Source organism: Hyaena hyaena, unplaced genomic scaffold, assembly GCF_003009895.1.
Source record: "Hyaena hyaena isolate Hyena2069 unplaced genomic scaffold, ASM300989v1 scaffold_335, whole genome shotgun sequence".
Taxonomy (NCBI): domain Eukaryota; kingdom Metazoa; phylum Chordata; class Mammalia; order Carnivora; family Hyaenidae; genus Hyaena; species Hyaena hyaena.
Window position 1 is genome coordinate 1,379,553 of NW_024080968.1, and position 17,466 is coordinate 1,397,018.

General features: G+C 46.7%; 1 protein-coding gene across 16 annotated transcripts in view; it reads right to left on the minus strand.

The window, feature by feature from the left end:
* The window catches only part of ZMYND8 (zinc finger MYND-type containing 8), a 133,699-nt gene that overhangs the window by 52,928 nt on the left and 63,305 nt on the right, over positions 1-17,466 (minus strand). For all 16 annotated transcript variants that reach the window (XM_039249420.1, XM_039249406.1, XM_039249410.1 and 13 more), the window contains 6 exons: positions 15,561-15,653; positions 14,298-14,385; positions 11,821-11,876; positions 8,012-8,089; positions 6,834-6,949; positions 895-1,376 (listed from right to left, as the gene is read on the minus strand). In XM_039249420.1, coding sequence (XP_039105351.1) covers positions 895-1,376; positions 6,834-6,949; positions 8,012-8,089; positions 11,821-11,876; positions 14,298-14,385; positions 15,561-15,653 — 913 coding nt within the window. The remainder of the gene's footprint in view (positions 1-894; positions 1,377-6,833; positions 6,950-8,011; positions 8,090-11,820; positions 11,877-14,297; positions 14,386-15,560; positions 15,654-17,466) is intronic.

The following is a 17,466-nucleotide window of genomic DNA, read 5'->3' on the forward strand; positions in this document are numbered from 1 at the left end:
CCTTGCGGAAGTAATAAAGCTCTTAAGTATGTTAACAGGCAACTAGATAATATTTGGGTACCTAAAACTCAATTTAGGTCACCGTTCCTTTCTTCACACTGGCCCAGCACCCCTCGCTTACATCCGCTCTCCAAATCCGTGTGGGCATTGGCTGAGCAGCCACCATAGGAAATGATGCAGCAGCCAAGAGCTCTGTACTGCTCAATATTCCAGGCCCTGTTCAGACCCTGTGTGGACACGTCTTCATTTAACCCTCAACAGGAACCTACAGGGAAGGTCGGTTCTGAGGTCACATCACAGATGAGGAAACTGACACATCACAGTAAGTACTGGCCTAAAGCCTTGTGGCTCAGGAGCGGCAGAGCTGGGATTTGAGACTGGCAGCCTCATGCTTACCCACTATGCGACAGCAAGTGTCAATCAGGGCAAATTCTAAGGAGTGCTCCGGGGAGAGGACACATTATTGCTGACCTTACCCCAAGCTCTAACATTGGAGCACGAAGTAATGTGAAAGGTATACTTTGGTAAGAAAAATGGTCTTTCAATTAAAAGAACATTCTTGATAAACAAACTATTCTGGAAGTTTTGCTGTGATAACCCAAGAGGCATCTAATCTTCACTCTGAAGGTCCTCTGGCCCCCTCTGCCTGCTGCAAGGAATGCCCTCCCATCTGGCCTTTGGGGACCAAGGTTCTCCTCTCTTGATTGTTAACAGCATAAATCCCACAGTCTTATCCACTGGAAATTTTAGGTTTGCTCCACTGCAGCGAAACCCCAGGAGCGCCTTTCAATTCCGTGGCGCTGGCCATCTAAAACCCAGCTGGTGTGGGCCCAACGGAAGCCCCGTGTCCCAGGGGACACCGTGCCCCCCACCCCATCCCCGCCGGAGGCTGACCTGTGCTCTTGTCCAGGAAGTCCATGGACTCCTCACTGGCGCTGAAGTGGCTCGATGTGGCCTTCTTCTCGGCGTCCTGCTCCACATCGGAGCCCGTGTGCACCGAAGAGTTTGTACTCATGGGGGAGCGCGGCATGTCTGACAGGGAGATGCGACGGCCGGTGCCCCCGCTCAGCATCGGCTTGCTCATCAGGATCTTGGGCGACGCCGTCATGTCGAAGTTGAGCTTGACCTTCTCCTGCTTGTCGATCTTGGCGGCGCCGGCGCTGGGATTGCTGGGGTCGAGCAGCATTTGGTACTGGCTGTTGGGGGTGTAGGGCGTCCTGAAGGGAGAGTAGTTAAAGACCCCGAACTTCCTGCGAATGTTCTCCACGTACACCTCCATCTCTTGCATTGCACTGTTGAAGATGCTTTTCGTCTTTTTCACAGAAAAAGGAATTTCTTTAGACATGAGGTAGCAATTATTTATTGGAACCCAGGCCCTAGGAAGTGCAGAAGAGAGAGCAGAAGTCAACTTTGGTCCTTTCAGAGATTCCTTTTTTTTTTTTTTTTTTTTAAGTTTGTTACAAATCTATTTCACTGCGTTAAATGTACAACACACTATTGGTAAGCACAGGCACAGACCGTAAGGCAGACCTCAACTGCTTATTCATCAGAACAGAAATTTTATGCCCAATGATCCTACCACCGTTCTACTCTCTGATTCCCTATTTGACTATTTTATGAAACACCTCCACAAAGCGGAATTCACGCAGAAGTATTTGTCTTTCTGTGACTGGCTGATCTCACTTAGCATGACGACCTCCAAGTTGAGCTATGTTGTCGCATCTTTTTTAAGGCTAAATACTATCCCACATGTATCTACCACAATTTCTTTATCTGTTCATCTGCCCATGGACATTCAGGGCGTCTCCAGAATGGTTTTTTCCTTAATGCCAACCAAATTAGCCTGGTTTGTTTGCCAAGGTTCTTAAATACATACTCTATTCTTTAAAACTGCCTTGGGGTGCACTTGGGTGGCTCAGTCAGTTAAGTGTCCAACTTGGCCTCCGGTCACGATCTCGCAGTTTGTGGGTTTGAGCCCTGTGTTAAGCTCCATGCTGACAGCTCAGAGCCTGGAGCCTGCTTCGGATTCTGTGTCTCCCTCTCTCTCTGCCCCTCCCCTGCTCATACTCTGTGTGTTTCTGTCTCTCTCTCTCTCTCTCTCTCTCTGTGAAAGAAACATACGTACATACATAAGACTTGGTTTGGGGGCTCCTGGGTGGCTCAGTAGGTTAGACGTCTGACTTGATTTTGACTCAGGTAATGATCCCAGGATCGTGGGATTGAGCCCCAGGTTGAGTTCCATGCTGAGCGTGGAGCCTGCTTAGGATTCTCGCTCTCCCTCTCCCTCTGCCCTTCCCCCGCTCATTCACTTGCTCTCTCTCAATAAAATTTTTTTGTTTATTATCTCTTTTGAGACAGAAAGAGAGAGCACAAGCAGAGAAGTGAGGGGCAAAGAGAGAGGGAGACAGAATCCCAAGCAGACCCCGCATGGTCCGCACGGAGCCCAACTCAGAGCGCAAACATATGAACCATGAGATCATGACATAGGCTGAAATAGAGAGTCAGAGGCTTGACCAACAGAGCCACCCAGGGGGCCCTAGCCAAAAGAATTTTTAAATCACTCAGTTTGAATGGTTAATACGTGATTAGCCATTAGCACTTAATAGATATGTTCTTATGATAGAACATAAAGAGCAAACTTCAAACTTCACTAAAACATTAAAAAGCTAATGGACTTAGTCACTTTAATCCATTACAAGCATAATAAATCCCCTCTTGGCTCTGGGTGGGTAGAGAGTAAGCAAACAGCCCGGCTTCCAGGACCACACCTCCAAACAGAGAAGTGGTCCCAAGCCCAACTCTGTGCTCAGACACCAGATTTCGCATCTCTCGTAACCTGGGGTTCTCCGAGGCACTAGAAGGAAACCCTGGAAAACCGTAAACCTACAAGGAGGTGCATGACTTTGAATGTGAGAGAATTCACGTGGAAACTGTCCAAAGAACAGCCTCCACCCCCCACCCCCATTCTCGGGTGGTTCTGCCTTCCTCCCTTCCACCCCCCACATCCCAGCATGCCCTGCAGAGATCTCACAAGAACACGAGCTGCTTTTCTGGAATTCATGGCCAAGCGGCTGCAGGCAGGAGGAGGCTGTCTAACCTGCCACCACTCGGGGTCCGAGGCACAGCCCATACGCGGACAGAAAGATGGACCACGTGCCACTGGATTCCCCAGCTGCCATCCCATTTGTGGCTGGGAATCCAGTGGGAACGAACATTTCCAAGGAGGCCTTTTGGACTTCAAATACCATAAAGTCAAGCCAAACACAAAGCAACAGGGAGCAGAGTGGACAGTGGGGACGCGAAGCGCCGCAGCGAGTCCAACGCGAGCATTGTCCACATGGGGGCATCGCAAGCGCTGCGACGGGCCCCACGCTGCCCCGTCTTCCAGTGTTTTAAAGAGAAGCAAGAAATGTGGACCACTCAGATTACAGTTTACCCACATTTCTAACGCTGGAATCTCCTTCCTGTTTTGAAGACAAAGTGGCCCGGAGAAATAAAGCGTGTGCGTGGGGTGAAATCCAGGGCACAGGATGGAGGTTTGCAACTCGTGGTGATAATGGGGTCGTGACACAAGCTAAAACCGAACACCCCAAAAATATCTAACTGCTCTCTCAGCGTGCTGTAAATCACCGGCTTCCGATCCACCGCAACTAGCGGCTGTCATCCTGCAGACACCTGAGGGATCACAGCTGCGGCCAGACCGAACAGGGCAGGAGGCAGGTGCCCTCTGGGTGAGAGTCTGCAGCTAAAACACCTGGGTGAGCGGACGTCTGGACTACACAGGACAGATCTGAGGAGCGGCCGGGGTCCCCCAGCTGCCCCCGACAAAGGGCTTCCCTTTCCCTAAGCTGGCCTCAGCTCTACATCGATAAAATGGAGGCTGAGCCCCTCCCTGGAGGAAGGTCAAAGGGAGCAAATGAAATGTACCTAGACCAGTCCCCGCAGTACCAGGACCTCACCAGCCAGCTGGCCTCTGGCCACTGTCATTGTGTCCCCCCCATTCTGTCTAGGGTGGGACCTTAACTGTCTTCTGCCAGGGTCTGAAGCGCCTTCAATGAAGGTGCCTGCCAAGGGAGTTCAGCAATGTATTTCCTTCCTTCTAACAGGCCCAGGACACAGTTAAAGAGAAACTACATTTGCTTAACAAAAGAGAGTCTCTGGAGCCAGTGTCCTGACAGGCCACAGAGTCACACGGCTGAGCTACTCCCTACTCTGGGCCTCAAGGTTTCTTCTCAAGTCAAATGGGAATAAATCAGCTTCTGCAAAAAGCACTGAAAACAGCGCCCGCTGCATAAAAAGCACTCAATTCTGGCCAGCTCACTCTTCTGTAGCTCTGAAGGCATTTCGTTAAATATCTCCTGGATTTTCATACAGCATCGTGTGTAGGTGTCTGTGAAATCCAATCCCAAGAAGGCAAAAATGTTTCAAGGACAAAAAGCATACTAAGAGACTCTCCAGAACATGCCTTGATCTGTACAAGAGCCGCCCCGGGCTTGCTCCAGCATTTATTAACTTAACGATGAACACGTGACAGGCTGTGACATTTCTTACTCTGCTCTCCTGACCTATTTTGCTTACACAGGACCAGGCTGAGGTTTTGCTCCACAAGCCCAGAGCTGCTCCCTGAGAAAGAGACAGCCTATCCATTCTCTGTAGCCTCTGCAACGAGCTGCTGGGTGTGACCAGTTTCCGCTTTAAGAACATCTCCTGGGAGGGAGGGATGCTCTTCCTTTTAGGTTTCCCCCAAGCTCTCAGTGACTTCATCCCTGCACCACCCAATCCATCCCGACAGAGTGGCCTCAATCACTGCCCCCAAGGGGCTCCCCTCACTCAAAATGAGGCAACAGCTGGGCACATTCCCTCCGAAAGAGAGCAAAAGACACAGCAGGGGTCAGGCAAAGCTCACGAACACCCGACGTGGGCTGCTGGCTTTTTTCACCAACACGGGGGGCCCGCTTCCACGACAGCCCCTACCCTGAACCAACCTACGCCAGCCAGTTCTGGGGAAATGGCCTCAGAAACAGGGCTGGCAGAGCTCATGCCCCACCCCACCCCAAGCCACCATCCAGAACTGACAGGCAGGAGTAAGATGTCCGTGCAGAGTGGGCTCAGCGGAGAGCAATATCAAAGACTCTAAGAGTCTGGTGCGTGACGGCAGGCACCGGCCTCCCCCACCCGCCTATATCCTAAGTATAACACGGGTTATATTACAGACGAGAATAATCCCAAATCATCAAGAGTGTTAACACTTGCCATGCTATCATGACGTACAACCAGACACGCATTCTTCTTACTCTTCGCATTCCTCTTACTCTTCGAAAAAAAGGCCAACCCTGACCACAGCCCTGTGATCCAGACCCTGCCCCCTACCCCCCCATCTCTTACCACCCTCCTCCTCCCCGCTCCTGTCCAAACCACACCGTGCTCCTGGCCTTCCCCAAGCACAGCAGGCTGGCTCTCCCTGGCCCTCCACCCAGATCTCCTCTGAGCCCCCACCCTGAGACCACCTTGCCTGCTACTCGGTATTATCTGTCTTCCCCACTAGGATGCCGGCCTTCAGATGGGCAGGGACAACGTCCGCTGGCTCACTCCCATACAACAGCATCCAGCACGGGGCCGGAACCACGGCAGCACCAAAAGATTTCCAGCAAAGAGGTCAAAATCAAATAAAGCAAACTATTTCCTATCGGTTTGATAAGGACTATCACAGCTAATTTCCACTCTGCCTCCAGACAACGGATTTCCAGTAAATGATTTCACAGCTTACTTTACCATTCAGTCTTCTGTTTCCTTCGCAAGGCAACAAGCAAAGTGAACAGAGTAATAGTTCCGATTCTGGTGTTTGGAATTACAAACTGCATTTTCTGTATATTCTGAGGGTGTGATAATTTTTAGAATACATTTAAAAAAAATTTTTTTTTAAGTTTATTTATTTATTTTGAGAGAGAGCACAAGCTGGGGAAGAGCAAAGAAAGGGAGACAGAATCCCAAGCAGGCCCCACGTTGGCAGCAGAGCCCCAGTGCAAGACTCGAACTCATGAACTAGGAGAGCGTGACCTGAGCTGAAATCAGGAGTCAGATGCTTAACCGGCAGAGCCACCCAGGGGCCCCTAGAATCTGTGTTTTCAGTATTCTCCCCAACACACTCACTTTTTCAAACTGCTTGGTAGCACTTTGCTGCCTCATTGAATCCTCACATGACTTGCTAAAAAAGAGAACTAAGGTATTAACCACCGCTCACCTGGGTCTACTTGCTGTTCTCAAGCCCGTAGGATAGGGAACCGCTAAGAGCTAGAACAATTCATGTCCCTGTGAGCGAAGGAGAGGGGAGCACAGAAAGGCTGGGTGCGGGGAGGGCTCACACCTGTTAACAACAGCCACCTCTTAACAGTTTCCTATTTGGCTTCAGAGAAAAGGCAACGGGAGGGAACCACCCAGCACAATGACAAGAGATTCATTTACTGGCAATCCGAGGAAATGCTTCTGATCCCTGAAAGCGTTATTTCGAAGAGCAATTTGCACGGTGGTTTAATTTACTCTGCAAAATCTAAAAGGAACAGCCCCGCTTAAAATAGCAGTGGAACCTATTCCCGTGCCAGTTTCGTCAACAAAACTACGGAAGCCTGATTCTTCTCAACGTACCTGAAACAATGGGAACCCACACACATTCTCAGGCTTAACGCAGCACAGGACAGGATTTTTAACCTCAAGATCCCCGACTGGTGTCATGACGATAAACAACATAATAACCCCTCCGCCCCTGCTCGCGGCCACGATACAGTCATCAAAGGTTCAGTTACAGCTACCCGTCTGCAGCCCGGTTTAACGCCCACCTGTCATGTTGTCCAAAGAAACGGGCATCAACCTGCCCGTCTTTGTCCCTCAGAGCTTTTGCAGGCCAGAATGGAAACCCCTTCAGTTTTGCCCAGACCAAAGGATGTGGATTGCTCTGGGAAAAGAGAAACAAAACCAGAGTTTGTATGCACGTGACAGAAAGGCACACAATACACACAGATTGCTATATGCAAACACAGCGAGGCCACCGGCTACGCGAGACCGCTTCCAGGCAGGGTCTCCCAAAGGGGCTTCCCTAGGAGCGCGTGAGCCCAGGAAGCCCCAGGCGAAGCTGGTTCTGGGGGTGAACGTCGAAATAGGGAAGAACCAACCACAGACCAGATCAGGCTTGGACCCTGGCCACATTGCTCATTACCGAGGTGGCCGTGAGCAAGTGCCCCCCTTTCCCTGTAACAAGGAGACAGCAAGGTCTACACCCTCTGTTAAGTTGGAGGATTAAATGTGCATTATAACTAGCACGTCATAAGGGCAGTATTAGCCACCTTCGTTCTTTCTCGAGGGCTGCACAGAGCCTTAACTGTTCAGGTGTTTAATCCCCAAAGGCAGCAAGACAGGTAAACTATGTTTGACTTTTCCACTTTACTTACCCAATCTCGTCCCCCCATGCCCCCCCCATGAGCTCCAGCCCTGCCTCCACCCCCCGACCGACCAGCCCACCCCAAGAACTCCCTTCTCTCTGCACATCACTGGCTTGGAAACTGCAGATCCATGAGGAAAACAGGGTGATTTTCCTCTTCCCATGCCTCACCCCAAACCACCACTTGGGAGAGACCATAGCGTCAATCCAGAGAGGGCTTTCCAATTGTCTCAAAACAGATTCGTCAAAGAATACACTTCTTCATGACTCTCATCCCCTTATTCCACACTACCCTGGGGCACCCACTCCCTGATGAACTCCATTCTATGGTCTACCCTGCAGTCTGCTCTAGGGCTAATAAACCCAGGAAGTCACAGTGCTCCCTCTGGCACATCAATTTCAGCCCCAGAGGCTTTTTCCACCTGGGTTCCTTTCACTCTGCCATAACATCGTCGTTTAAAAAAAAAAAAAATCTTCTCCCAAAGTTTCATCGAATAAGGCACTTGGAGAAGGTGGCCTTGGGTGGTCATGTAAGGCATCAGTTCCAAAAAGGAAGTAAGGAAAGGAAATGCAACTTACACAAGGCTCACAAAACCAGTTATCTCGTTTTTGGCAAGCAGCTAGGTAACACTCCGGACATACTTCAATTTCATTCATCTGTAAAACAAAAGTATGTTAGGATGTATCACCCAGGGAACTCACACCTGGACGCCCCTGAGAAATGCGTGAGGATATTAGCAGTTAAGATTAACTAAGACAAGCCCCACGGTGGGGACCACCTCAGAGCAGGATCCAAGTACCTCTCATCAACCCCCAAGCTCCCTGCACCCAGCCCAAGCCACCACCAGCTCTCTCCGGGCCACCTCTGGACCAGCTTCCACCCTTGTTCCCACCGCGGTCTACCCCACAGCAGCCAGATCTTGTACATCTTGTACATCTGACAGGTGGTTGTGGCAAATGGCACCTAGGAGGTAAGGGACAGTCCCTGGGGCAAAGGATTCTCCAGAGGAAATGTTAGTCGTACAAGGCTGAGAAACTAACAAGGAAATCTAAACTCCAGATTAGCTCCTCCTTCAACACCGAGTGTGACCAGGCCCCAGCCCGCCTGCCTCTGCCCCCCAAACACCTCCAGCCACCCTGGCTTCTGCTCGCTGTGCTCAATTCTCACCCAGCGGCAGTCACACTGACCAGGGCAGGTGCTACTTTTATCTAAACCGGCAACAATCTCAAAATTATGTCATTTATCGACCTCTGAAAAAGTACATTCACCCAGGGACCTAAGTACGTACCTAAGTACGACTTAGAACCCAGAAGCCCCCCCCTTCTTGGATCTCAGTTCAGGCTCCAGCATTTACTAGCTCTGTAACTTTAAGAACAGTTGCTTATCTTGTCTGAGCCCCCGTTTCCTCATCTACAGAACGGGGATGTGAGTAGTACCTACCAGGTAACAATTATAGGAGAGAAATGAAAACTGCCTTAGGTGACACAGTGATCGATACCCTGGTTAACATCTGTCAGAGATCTATGCTGGGGTCGTGAAAATGTTCTACGGGTACCAATTCATTCATTCCTCAGTACTAATTCATTCATTCCTCGCACCCTCCAGAGGCAGGCCTGCTATTTCCCCCATACCACAGACGGAAAAAATGAAGCCCCAGGAAGTCAAGAAACCTGCCCAAGGTCTCACTGCAGCAAAGGGGCGGGACCAGGATTTGAACACAGGCAAACGGGCTCCAGAGCTGACATGTTTCATCTGTCACAGCCCTGCTCGGTGCTACTCTCTCCTCACCATCATCACAGACTTGTTTTCCTCTTTATCTCTGAATCATGTAAGGTGCCAGATACTCGGCAAGCATTACTCTAATAACTTTATTATTATAACTGACTAACTCAATGGTCAATGAATAAAGGACTGAATAAAGGAGCAAACAAATAAATGAATGAATGAATGGTGGCATGTACCTCCTGTTCCTAATCACCCTACGTGTGGGCTCCTCCAAAGGTACTGGCGAGAATAAAGGGGTAACTTAAGGTCCAGGGCAGCCTGGCGTTGGAGCCCACAGAGCTGCAATGTATTGCCAACGGGTAGATTTAGAAATCTAGACACAAAGGACCTGCATCCAGAAAATCCCACCTGGAGGTAACCCACCGACTAAACACCTAGGCTTTAGCTCCCAAACCCAGGGAAACAAAGGAACCCCACAGGGAACACAACTGGACAACTCACTCATACAAAACTCCAAACCAACAATGAACAGATAGAAAACGGTCTATCGTCACTTGTCATCAGAAATGTGCAAACCAGGGGCGCCTAGGTGACTCAATCAGTTAAGTGTCCCACGACGGCTCAGGTCATAATCTCACAGTTTGTGGGTTCAAACCCCACGTCGGGCTCTTTGCTAACAGCTAAGGGCCTGGAGCCTAATTTGGATTCTCTCTCCCTCTCTCTCTGAACCTCCCCCTCTCACAATGTCTCTCAAAAATAAATAAAAACTTAAAAAAAAGGAAAAAAAAATTTAAAAAAAACTTAAAAAAAAAGGAAACGTGCAAACCAAAATCACGAGATCCCACTGTTTTACTGATCGCATTGCAGGGAAAATACAGATACACCTATTTTTAAAATTAGAACTTTCAAAATTGGAAATGACACAGAAAAACTACCCAGATTGTTATATATGTTGCTGCAGCTTTCCTAGAAATCAATCAGGAAGGCTACGTAAAGCCTTTGATCTGTGTACAGACTTAGACCTGGTAGATGCCTTTCTAACAATTATACTGAGAAAATCATCCTAACAGCTGCGAAAAATTCGGTTCTTCCTGTGTGTTTAACTACCTGGGAAAACAATCAAAATGAAAGATACTGATTACACAACACTCTCTATAAAAATATTTAGAAAAAGGGGCACCTGGGTGGCTCAGCCGGTTAGACAGCCGACTCTGGATTTCAGCTCAGATCATGATCTCACGGTTCATGAGTTCAAGCCCCGCATCTGGCTTTACACCATGATGGAGCAGATTCTCTACCTCCGTCTCTCTGCCCCTTCCGTGTACAATCTCTCTTTCCCCCAAAATATTTTTTTTTTATTTAAAAAAAATATGTAGAAGGGTGCCTGGGTGGTTCAGTTGTTTAAGCCTCTGACTGCAGCTCAGGTTATAATATCACAATCTGTTGGTTCAGGCCCCGCATCAGGCTCTGTGCTGACAGAGTGGCTCAGTTGGTTAAGTGTCCGACTTCAGCTCAGGTCATAATCTCATGGTCTGTGGATTTGAGCCCCTCATCGGGCTCTGTGCTGACAACCAGCTCAGAGCCTGGAGCCTGCTTCAGATTCTGTGTCTCTCTCTCTCTCTCTCTCTCTGCCCCTCCCCCACTCGTGCTTTTTGTCTCTCTCTCTCAACTAAACATTAAATAAAGATATGCAGAAATGGACATATCCTATGATATCCAAATGTTTTCCTTACGAATGAATGAATGAATGAATGAATGAATCAAGTGCACAACATGTTGAAGTCCATCACAGGTCAGTTTCTCACCCTTACAATGGGGTTGAACAAAGCATCCCTGGTACCACTTCTGCTCCCTGCCTATCCCATAACCACTAGAGCCTCAGGGCAGGCCTAGGAGGTGCGCTTCTTCCACACCATCAAAACCATGGGTATTTCTTTTTTTTTTTTTTTTTTTTTAAATTTTTTTAATGTTTTATTTATTTCTAGGAGAGAGACAGAGAGAGAGAGAGACAGCGTGAGTAGGGGAGGGTCAGAGAGAGAGGGAGTCACAGACTCTGAAACAGGCTCCAGGCTCTGAGCTGGCAGTAAGTACAGAGCCCGACGCGGGGCTCGAACCCACAAATCGCGAGATCATGACCTAAGCGAAAGTCGGACGCTTAACCGACTAAGCCACCCAGGAGCCCCAAAACCATGGGTATTTCTAAGAGGGACTGACTTCCCAGGACTCTGAAGGCCACTCCCTGAGAAACAGTCAAAGCCTTTCCCCCCAAACATGATTAAAACCCAAACATCTTCCCCAAGAAAACTAAAAGGGGTCTGGCGCAATTTGGCCACAGACTGTGGGGTGAAGGAATTGAGACCAATCTACGCAAGCAAGAAAACTCAAGATGCCACAGTCTTGACAGTGACTCAAGCCTGAATAACAAAAGTTCATTTCCACCTCCCTAAGATCACGGCTAAGACAGTGTCGATTTCTAGCATACGCAGCTGGGGCGATCCCGTTGGTCACTTTTACTTTTCCTTGAAGAGAGGGGGCACTGTCTATGCCTCAACAAATTCCAAAACTGCCCCTACTACCCACGAAGGGACTCTGCAATTAGAAATCCACCATGCCAGCCCCTCAATCTGGATGCATTTAAAACAGGACAGTGAGAAACACATACCTCATGCTCACAGATTTTGATGACTACTTTCGCTATCTGTGTCAATTTGTGATTTCCTAAGGGAATAAGAAAATATGATTAATTCAAATGGAAACATGTTTGTAACACCTGGCTTCAGGATTATACTTCCTCTAACAACCTTTCAACTTGCTCTTCCCCCAGGGTTAAGCTTTTAAAGGCTAAAAAAACAGAAGATCCTGGCTACTAACAGCAGTTCGAATTATGTGACTTTTCCCATAAACACTGACCAATCTTTGGTGTTTCAATGTCGTCTCTGAAACTGAACAATTTGTGTGGGATTCCTATAGTTCACAGATGATCATCTGGTAGATGCTTTTATATTCAAAAGGCTCCAATTGGTGGAAAGGAGCCTTAGTCACCCATTGTTCCAGACTCCAGCCCATGAAGGGTAACAGGGGAGAGAAAATAATTGAGTAGCTCTGCTGTGCCTGGTGCGTCGAAATACATTTTCTTATTAACTCAAGAAGCTCTATCAGGAAGCAGGAATGAATGTTCCCATTTCCTTAATGAGTACACCAAGGCTCAGGATTCCTTTACACAAGACTACTTGGCTAATGAGCTGAAAATCTGCCCCAGATCTAACTCTAAATCCCTCACCTTTGCTAAACCAGAAGACAAGATTACCAAAAAGAAAACTATGCTTTCTTCAAACATTATGGTGTCTTCAGAAATTATAAATTTGTTGACAAAAAGATTTTATACACACACACGCACACGCACACACCTACATTTCTGGCTTGCCTTAAAAACTCAAGAGAGCTGCTAACTTTGTCCAGTGGCGATCCCCTCAGACCAGAAAGAAGTTCCCCATTCCCTAGTCTCTACTCTCTGCTTGGCCAATGGCCAACCTGGCTTATGCTAATTTTCTGCCACCTAATCTCATTCACTTTTTAGGTGATCTTACCCAGCCTTTCTATATATTTGAGTTTATAATCTTTACACAGATTTTCAACCAAGCCCCTCTTTGCCTCTTTCTCCCCTCCCCACATGTCTGGCCTGCTACTGAGCTAATAATGTAAAACATGTGCTTTCAGCAGACACCCACCCACTCATACATTTTCCTTTACACATGAGCTAACAATCTACACTAGGACTACAGAGGAAGAAGACAGGGCATCTGCTCTTAAAGATCTTACATCCTTAAGGGGGGAAAAAAAGATCTTACATCCTGGTAAGGAACTCAAACAAATGAGAATAGCACCGTCCAGGAAGTGTGAGAAACGCTACCATGGGGAAGCACAGGTACTGTGACATCTAACAGGAGTACTTTGTATGGTCTGGGTCACAAGGGAAGGCACTTCAGAGAACTGACAGGCTGACACTAAAGGATACAAGAAAGTCATCAAGGCAGAATGTTCTAGCAGAGAATAAGAGGAACAGAATGGAGCAGGACACTGAGAGCTCTACCTGGCCGGAAGGTAGAGAGGACTGTGAGAGAAGGTAGGGTGCCTCGAGAGGAGATTTTAATGGAAATCGTCTTCCATTTGTCCAGAAGATTCAATCCACAAAAACACAACTGACAAAAGTTATCCAGGATACCAAGAACTCCTAAAATGCAGTAATGAAAACACAAACCACCCCATTTTTGAAATGAGCCAAAGATCTGAATACATATTTTACCAAAACATATGCAAATGACTAAGAAGCACATGAAAAGATATGCAACACCATTAGTCATAAGGAAAGGCGAATTAACACCACGGTAACTGTTCATACTTTCAAGAATGACTAAAATTAAAAAGACAGACAATACCAAGTGCCGAAAAGGACACAAAACAACGAAGTCTCTCCCAAACATGGCTAAAAGAGTGTAAAAGATACAACCAGTTTGCAGAAGGTCTGCCGAGATGTCTTGTAAATTTAAATATAAACCTATGAGCAGCACCACCACTCCCTAAATATTTCCCCACGAGAAATCAAAGTGTATTTCCACGCAAAGACCTGTACAAGAATGTCTGCAGTGGCTCAATTCCTAACAGCCCCAAACTGAAAACAACTCAAATATCCTTCAGCATCGACAAAGGGAATGATCAATAAATTGTGGGTTGGTATGACAAAAAAAAAAAAAGCACTCACAGCAACAAAAAGGAACAAAACCACTGAGGCAAACATGCATGAATTCCCCCCCCCCCCAAATTTACACTGCATGAAATTAGTGAGACACAGAAGAGTGCGCTCGATGACTCCGTTTTATATGAAATTCTACACTATGTACAACTAATCTATGAGGACAGAAAGCACAGAGGAAGGTACATTTGCTGGTATGGGGCAAGTAGATATCAACTGCTATCTTCAAATGCACAGTCACCATACCCTACTGAGAAACATTAGCAATCTGTACACAAATGTCCTCAGTTATTGGCTCTGGCACGTAGAAAAAAGAGCAAGATTTTTTAGGAAAAGGTCGGAGAATGGGCAGAACACGCTCCTAGTTAGGAGCCACCTAAGCCACTCACCTCCGTTATAAATGATACAGTTGTGCAAAATCCACTTGGCGTCAGCCAGGAACGCTTCCGTACAACCATACATTTTCTTTTTAGCGTTCTGGGGAGAACAAGCCAAGGAGCATAATAACCCAGGAGTCTATACAGGCCGCAGCCAATTAACACCTGCGTCCCCACGCCATTTTCTTTCTTCTTTCTCCCCTCCCCCGCACATCATTTCCTCAGCAGTCATTTGCCACATTAATGAATGCTTTTACCCATTTCCCAGGATGCTCTTATATTCGAGATCTATAATTCTATAAAAATGAAGTCCCTGAATTCATCACAGTAACTTGAATTTTTCCTCTCCTATAAGCAACCGTCATTAATCAAGCAGCCCCTTCCAATAACCCAGAATATTTTATATGTTTATGATTAATTGTAATAGTCTCACGTAAGCCTTGTGATGGAGCCCTTAATAAGACACACTTACTATGATCCTGCTGTTACACACAGGGACACTAAGCAACGGTCACATTAAGGAACTTATCCAAAGCTCCAAAGCTATGAACTTACAAAGCTGGGCTTCCAACCTGTCTTTTTTTTAAAGACTTCTTTATCTAAATACCATAAGGGTGTATGCAACTTTCAAAACACGTTTGACTCAGCGTTTGGAGGTCAGCAATAAAAACAATAAAATGTTTTCTCCGGATCCATGCTCTTCTTTATCCATATTTTGGTGCCAAAAATTTGAAACTCAGCACCAGAGTGATGTGCATAATCTAAAGCATTCCAAGAAAAATTTTCAGCATGGAATTTTAGCCTGAACTTTTAAAAAAACATCTTCAGGCATTAAAGACCTATCCGTATCAGGAGAATACGTTCTAGGGAGCCACATCTTTATCAGCAATCTGAAGGTTTCCCCAACACTTAATTTTCTCTTTCCTCCTTCCTTCTGCCCTCATTAGCACCTCTGGGAGAAAGAGAAGGGGAAGTAGGCCTCAAATCAATCAAGTCACTAATGTGTAGAAGTGTGACTTTTTCAGGTATAAAGCCGCAATCACCAGCAGAAGTAATATTTAGAGCTGATCAGTGGAATTCGGCACTTCATTGCAATCCTTGGAAGAATGTTACAGAAGGTGTGGGATCGAGAGTTCTTACAGCCAAATAAAAATGGTGCAGGGGAAAGGTAGAGAAACCATCTAACTTGAGATGGGGCACAGGAAGTGAGGAAGGGTCTTTAGGCATCTCGATAATTCAGGACTACAATGGTGAGGTTCTCTGATGAAGGCCAACCTTTTCCAATGTACAGAGATCCATAGGATGGAAGATGTATTCTGCGTAGTCAGGATGCTGTTCCAATGGAACAGGCTTCTGGAATGCATCTGTCTATAAAAGAAAGAAAAGAGGCACACAGACACACACAAGCCCATCATTACTGAGGAAGACAAAACATTCACAGCAACAAAGTACTTTTCAAATGGAGACCACTTTTCAGAGAATCCAGTTCTATGGGTTTCCATAAAGAATGACCTCTTGGGGAGGGCCAGGCTGGTTCAAGTTCTAGTTCTGCCTGGTTATCAATAATCATGGGAGCGGTTTTTGATTTGAGATGCCTGCCTAGCTCGGTCAGTGGAGTATGTGACTCTTGACTTATAGGAGTTGTAAGTTTGAGCCCCACATTGGGTGTAGACATTACTTAAAAGTAAAAACTTGGAGCACCAGGATTGAGCAGTTGAGCATCGATTCTTGATTTTGGCTCAAGTCATGATCTCATGGTTCATGAGTTCGAACCCTACATCCAGCTCTGCGCTGGCGGTGCAGGGCCTGCTTGGGATTCCCTGCCTCTCCCCTGCTCATGTATGCAGTCTCTCTCTCTTCTCTCTCTCTCAAAATTAAAAATGTATATATTTAAAAATAAAATCCAGGGCGCCTGGGTGGCTCAGTCAGTTAAACATCTAACTTTGGCTCAGGTCATGATCTCACGGTTCACGAGTTCGAGCCCCTCGTCAGGCTCTGTGCCGACAGCTCAAAGCCTGGAGCCTGCTTCGGATCCAGTGTCTCCCTCTCTCTCTGCCCCTCTCCCGCTCATTCTCTCTCTCAAAAATAAACAAAAAATATTTTTTAAAAAAATAAAAATAACATCTTAAACTCTTAAAATCAATCTATCAACATCTAAAAGATTTAATGAGACACCCCATGATACTCAAGTGAGGCATCCGAAAGGCTATCCTGTGCTGGCAGGAGCACTCTTTTGCCCAGAAGGAAAGCGTGTGGCCATTCCAAGTTAAAAAGATGCTTTAGTATCATCAGCAACTTTCCACCCTGATTGATTTTATATCAAAATTTCTCACAATTTATGTGAGAAATTAATCCTTTCTTCGATTTTTCTTTTTGGTTTATAATTCTACAGTGTTGACAAGTCTACATGAATCTATTCTTTTTGTAAACAGTCCTCAGCAGATATCATTTAGCCTGTAAAAAAGCAGGAAGTAATTCCTTGCCGCTCAACATAAAAACGACTCTACAGTCCAAGGGGGGGGGGGGGGCGCCTTTGTTCCCAAACTGAGGCTATCCACGCTTTTGCTTCCATTGACAGAGATTTTGTTAAAGAGACAAGGGTACCCAATTTAGCAACATCCAATTGGCATGCTCTGAATTCTTGTCATGGTATCAAATTTCAGAATATAATCTCAAAACAAAAGCTTGGGGGCGCCTGGGGCTCAGTCAGTTGAGCATCCAACTTTGGGTCAGGTCATGATCTCACGGTTCGTGGATTTGAGCCCCCCGTCGGGCTCTGTGCTGACAGCCAGCTCAGAGCCTGGAGCCTGTTTCAGATTGTCTCCCTCTCTCTCTCTGAACCTCCCATGCTCATGCTGTCGCTGTCTGTCTGTCTCTCTCTCTCTCTCTCTCTCTCTCTCAGAAATAAATGAAAACGTTAAAAAAAAATTTTTTTTTTAAAGCTTGGGGATTTTTTTTATTTTTTGAAAGAAATTAAGCCACGGTGACTACACTCAATGCCCTGAGTTTCTACATGGCCGTGCATTCACTTGATGTAGAAGGCAGACTCTGGAGAGTTTAACAAAGGGTCACGACTAGCCCATATGGTGCCTTTGTGCAGATCAGAAAAGGAAAACCCTGCCCCCTCAAGTTTCTCTAAATTCGTCTGCACGAAAAAGGTCCTAACACGTCGATGATAAGG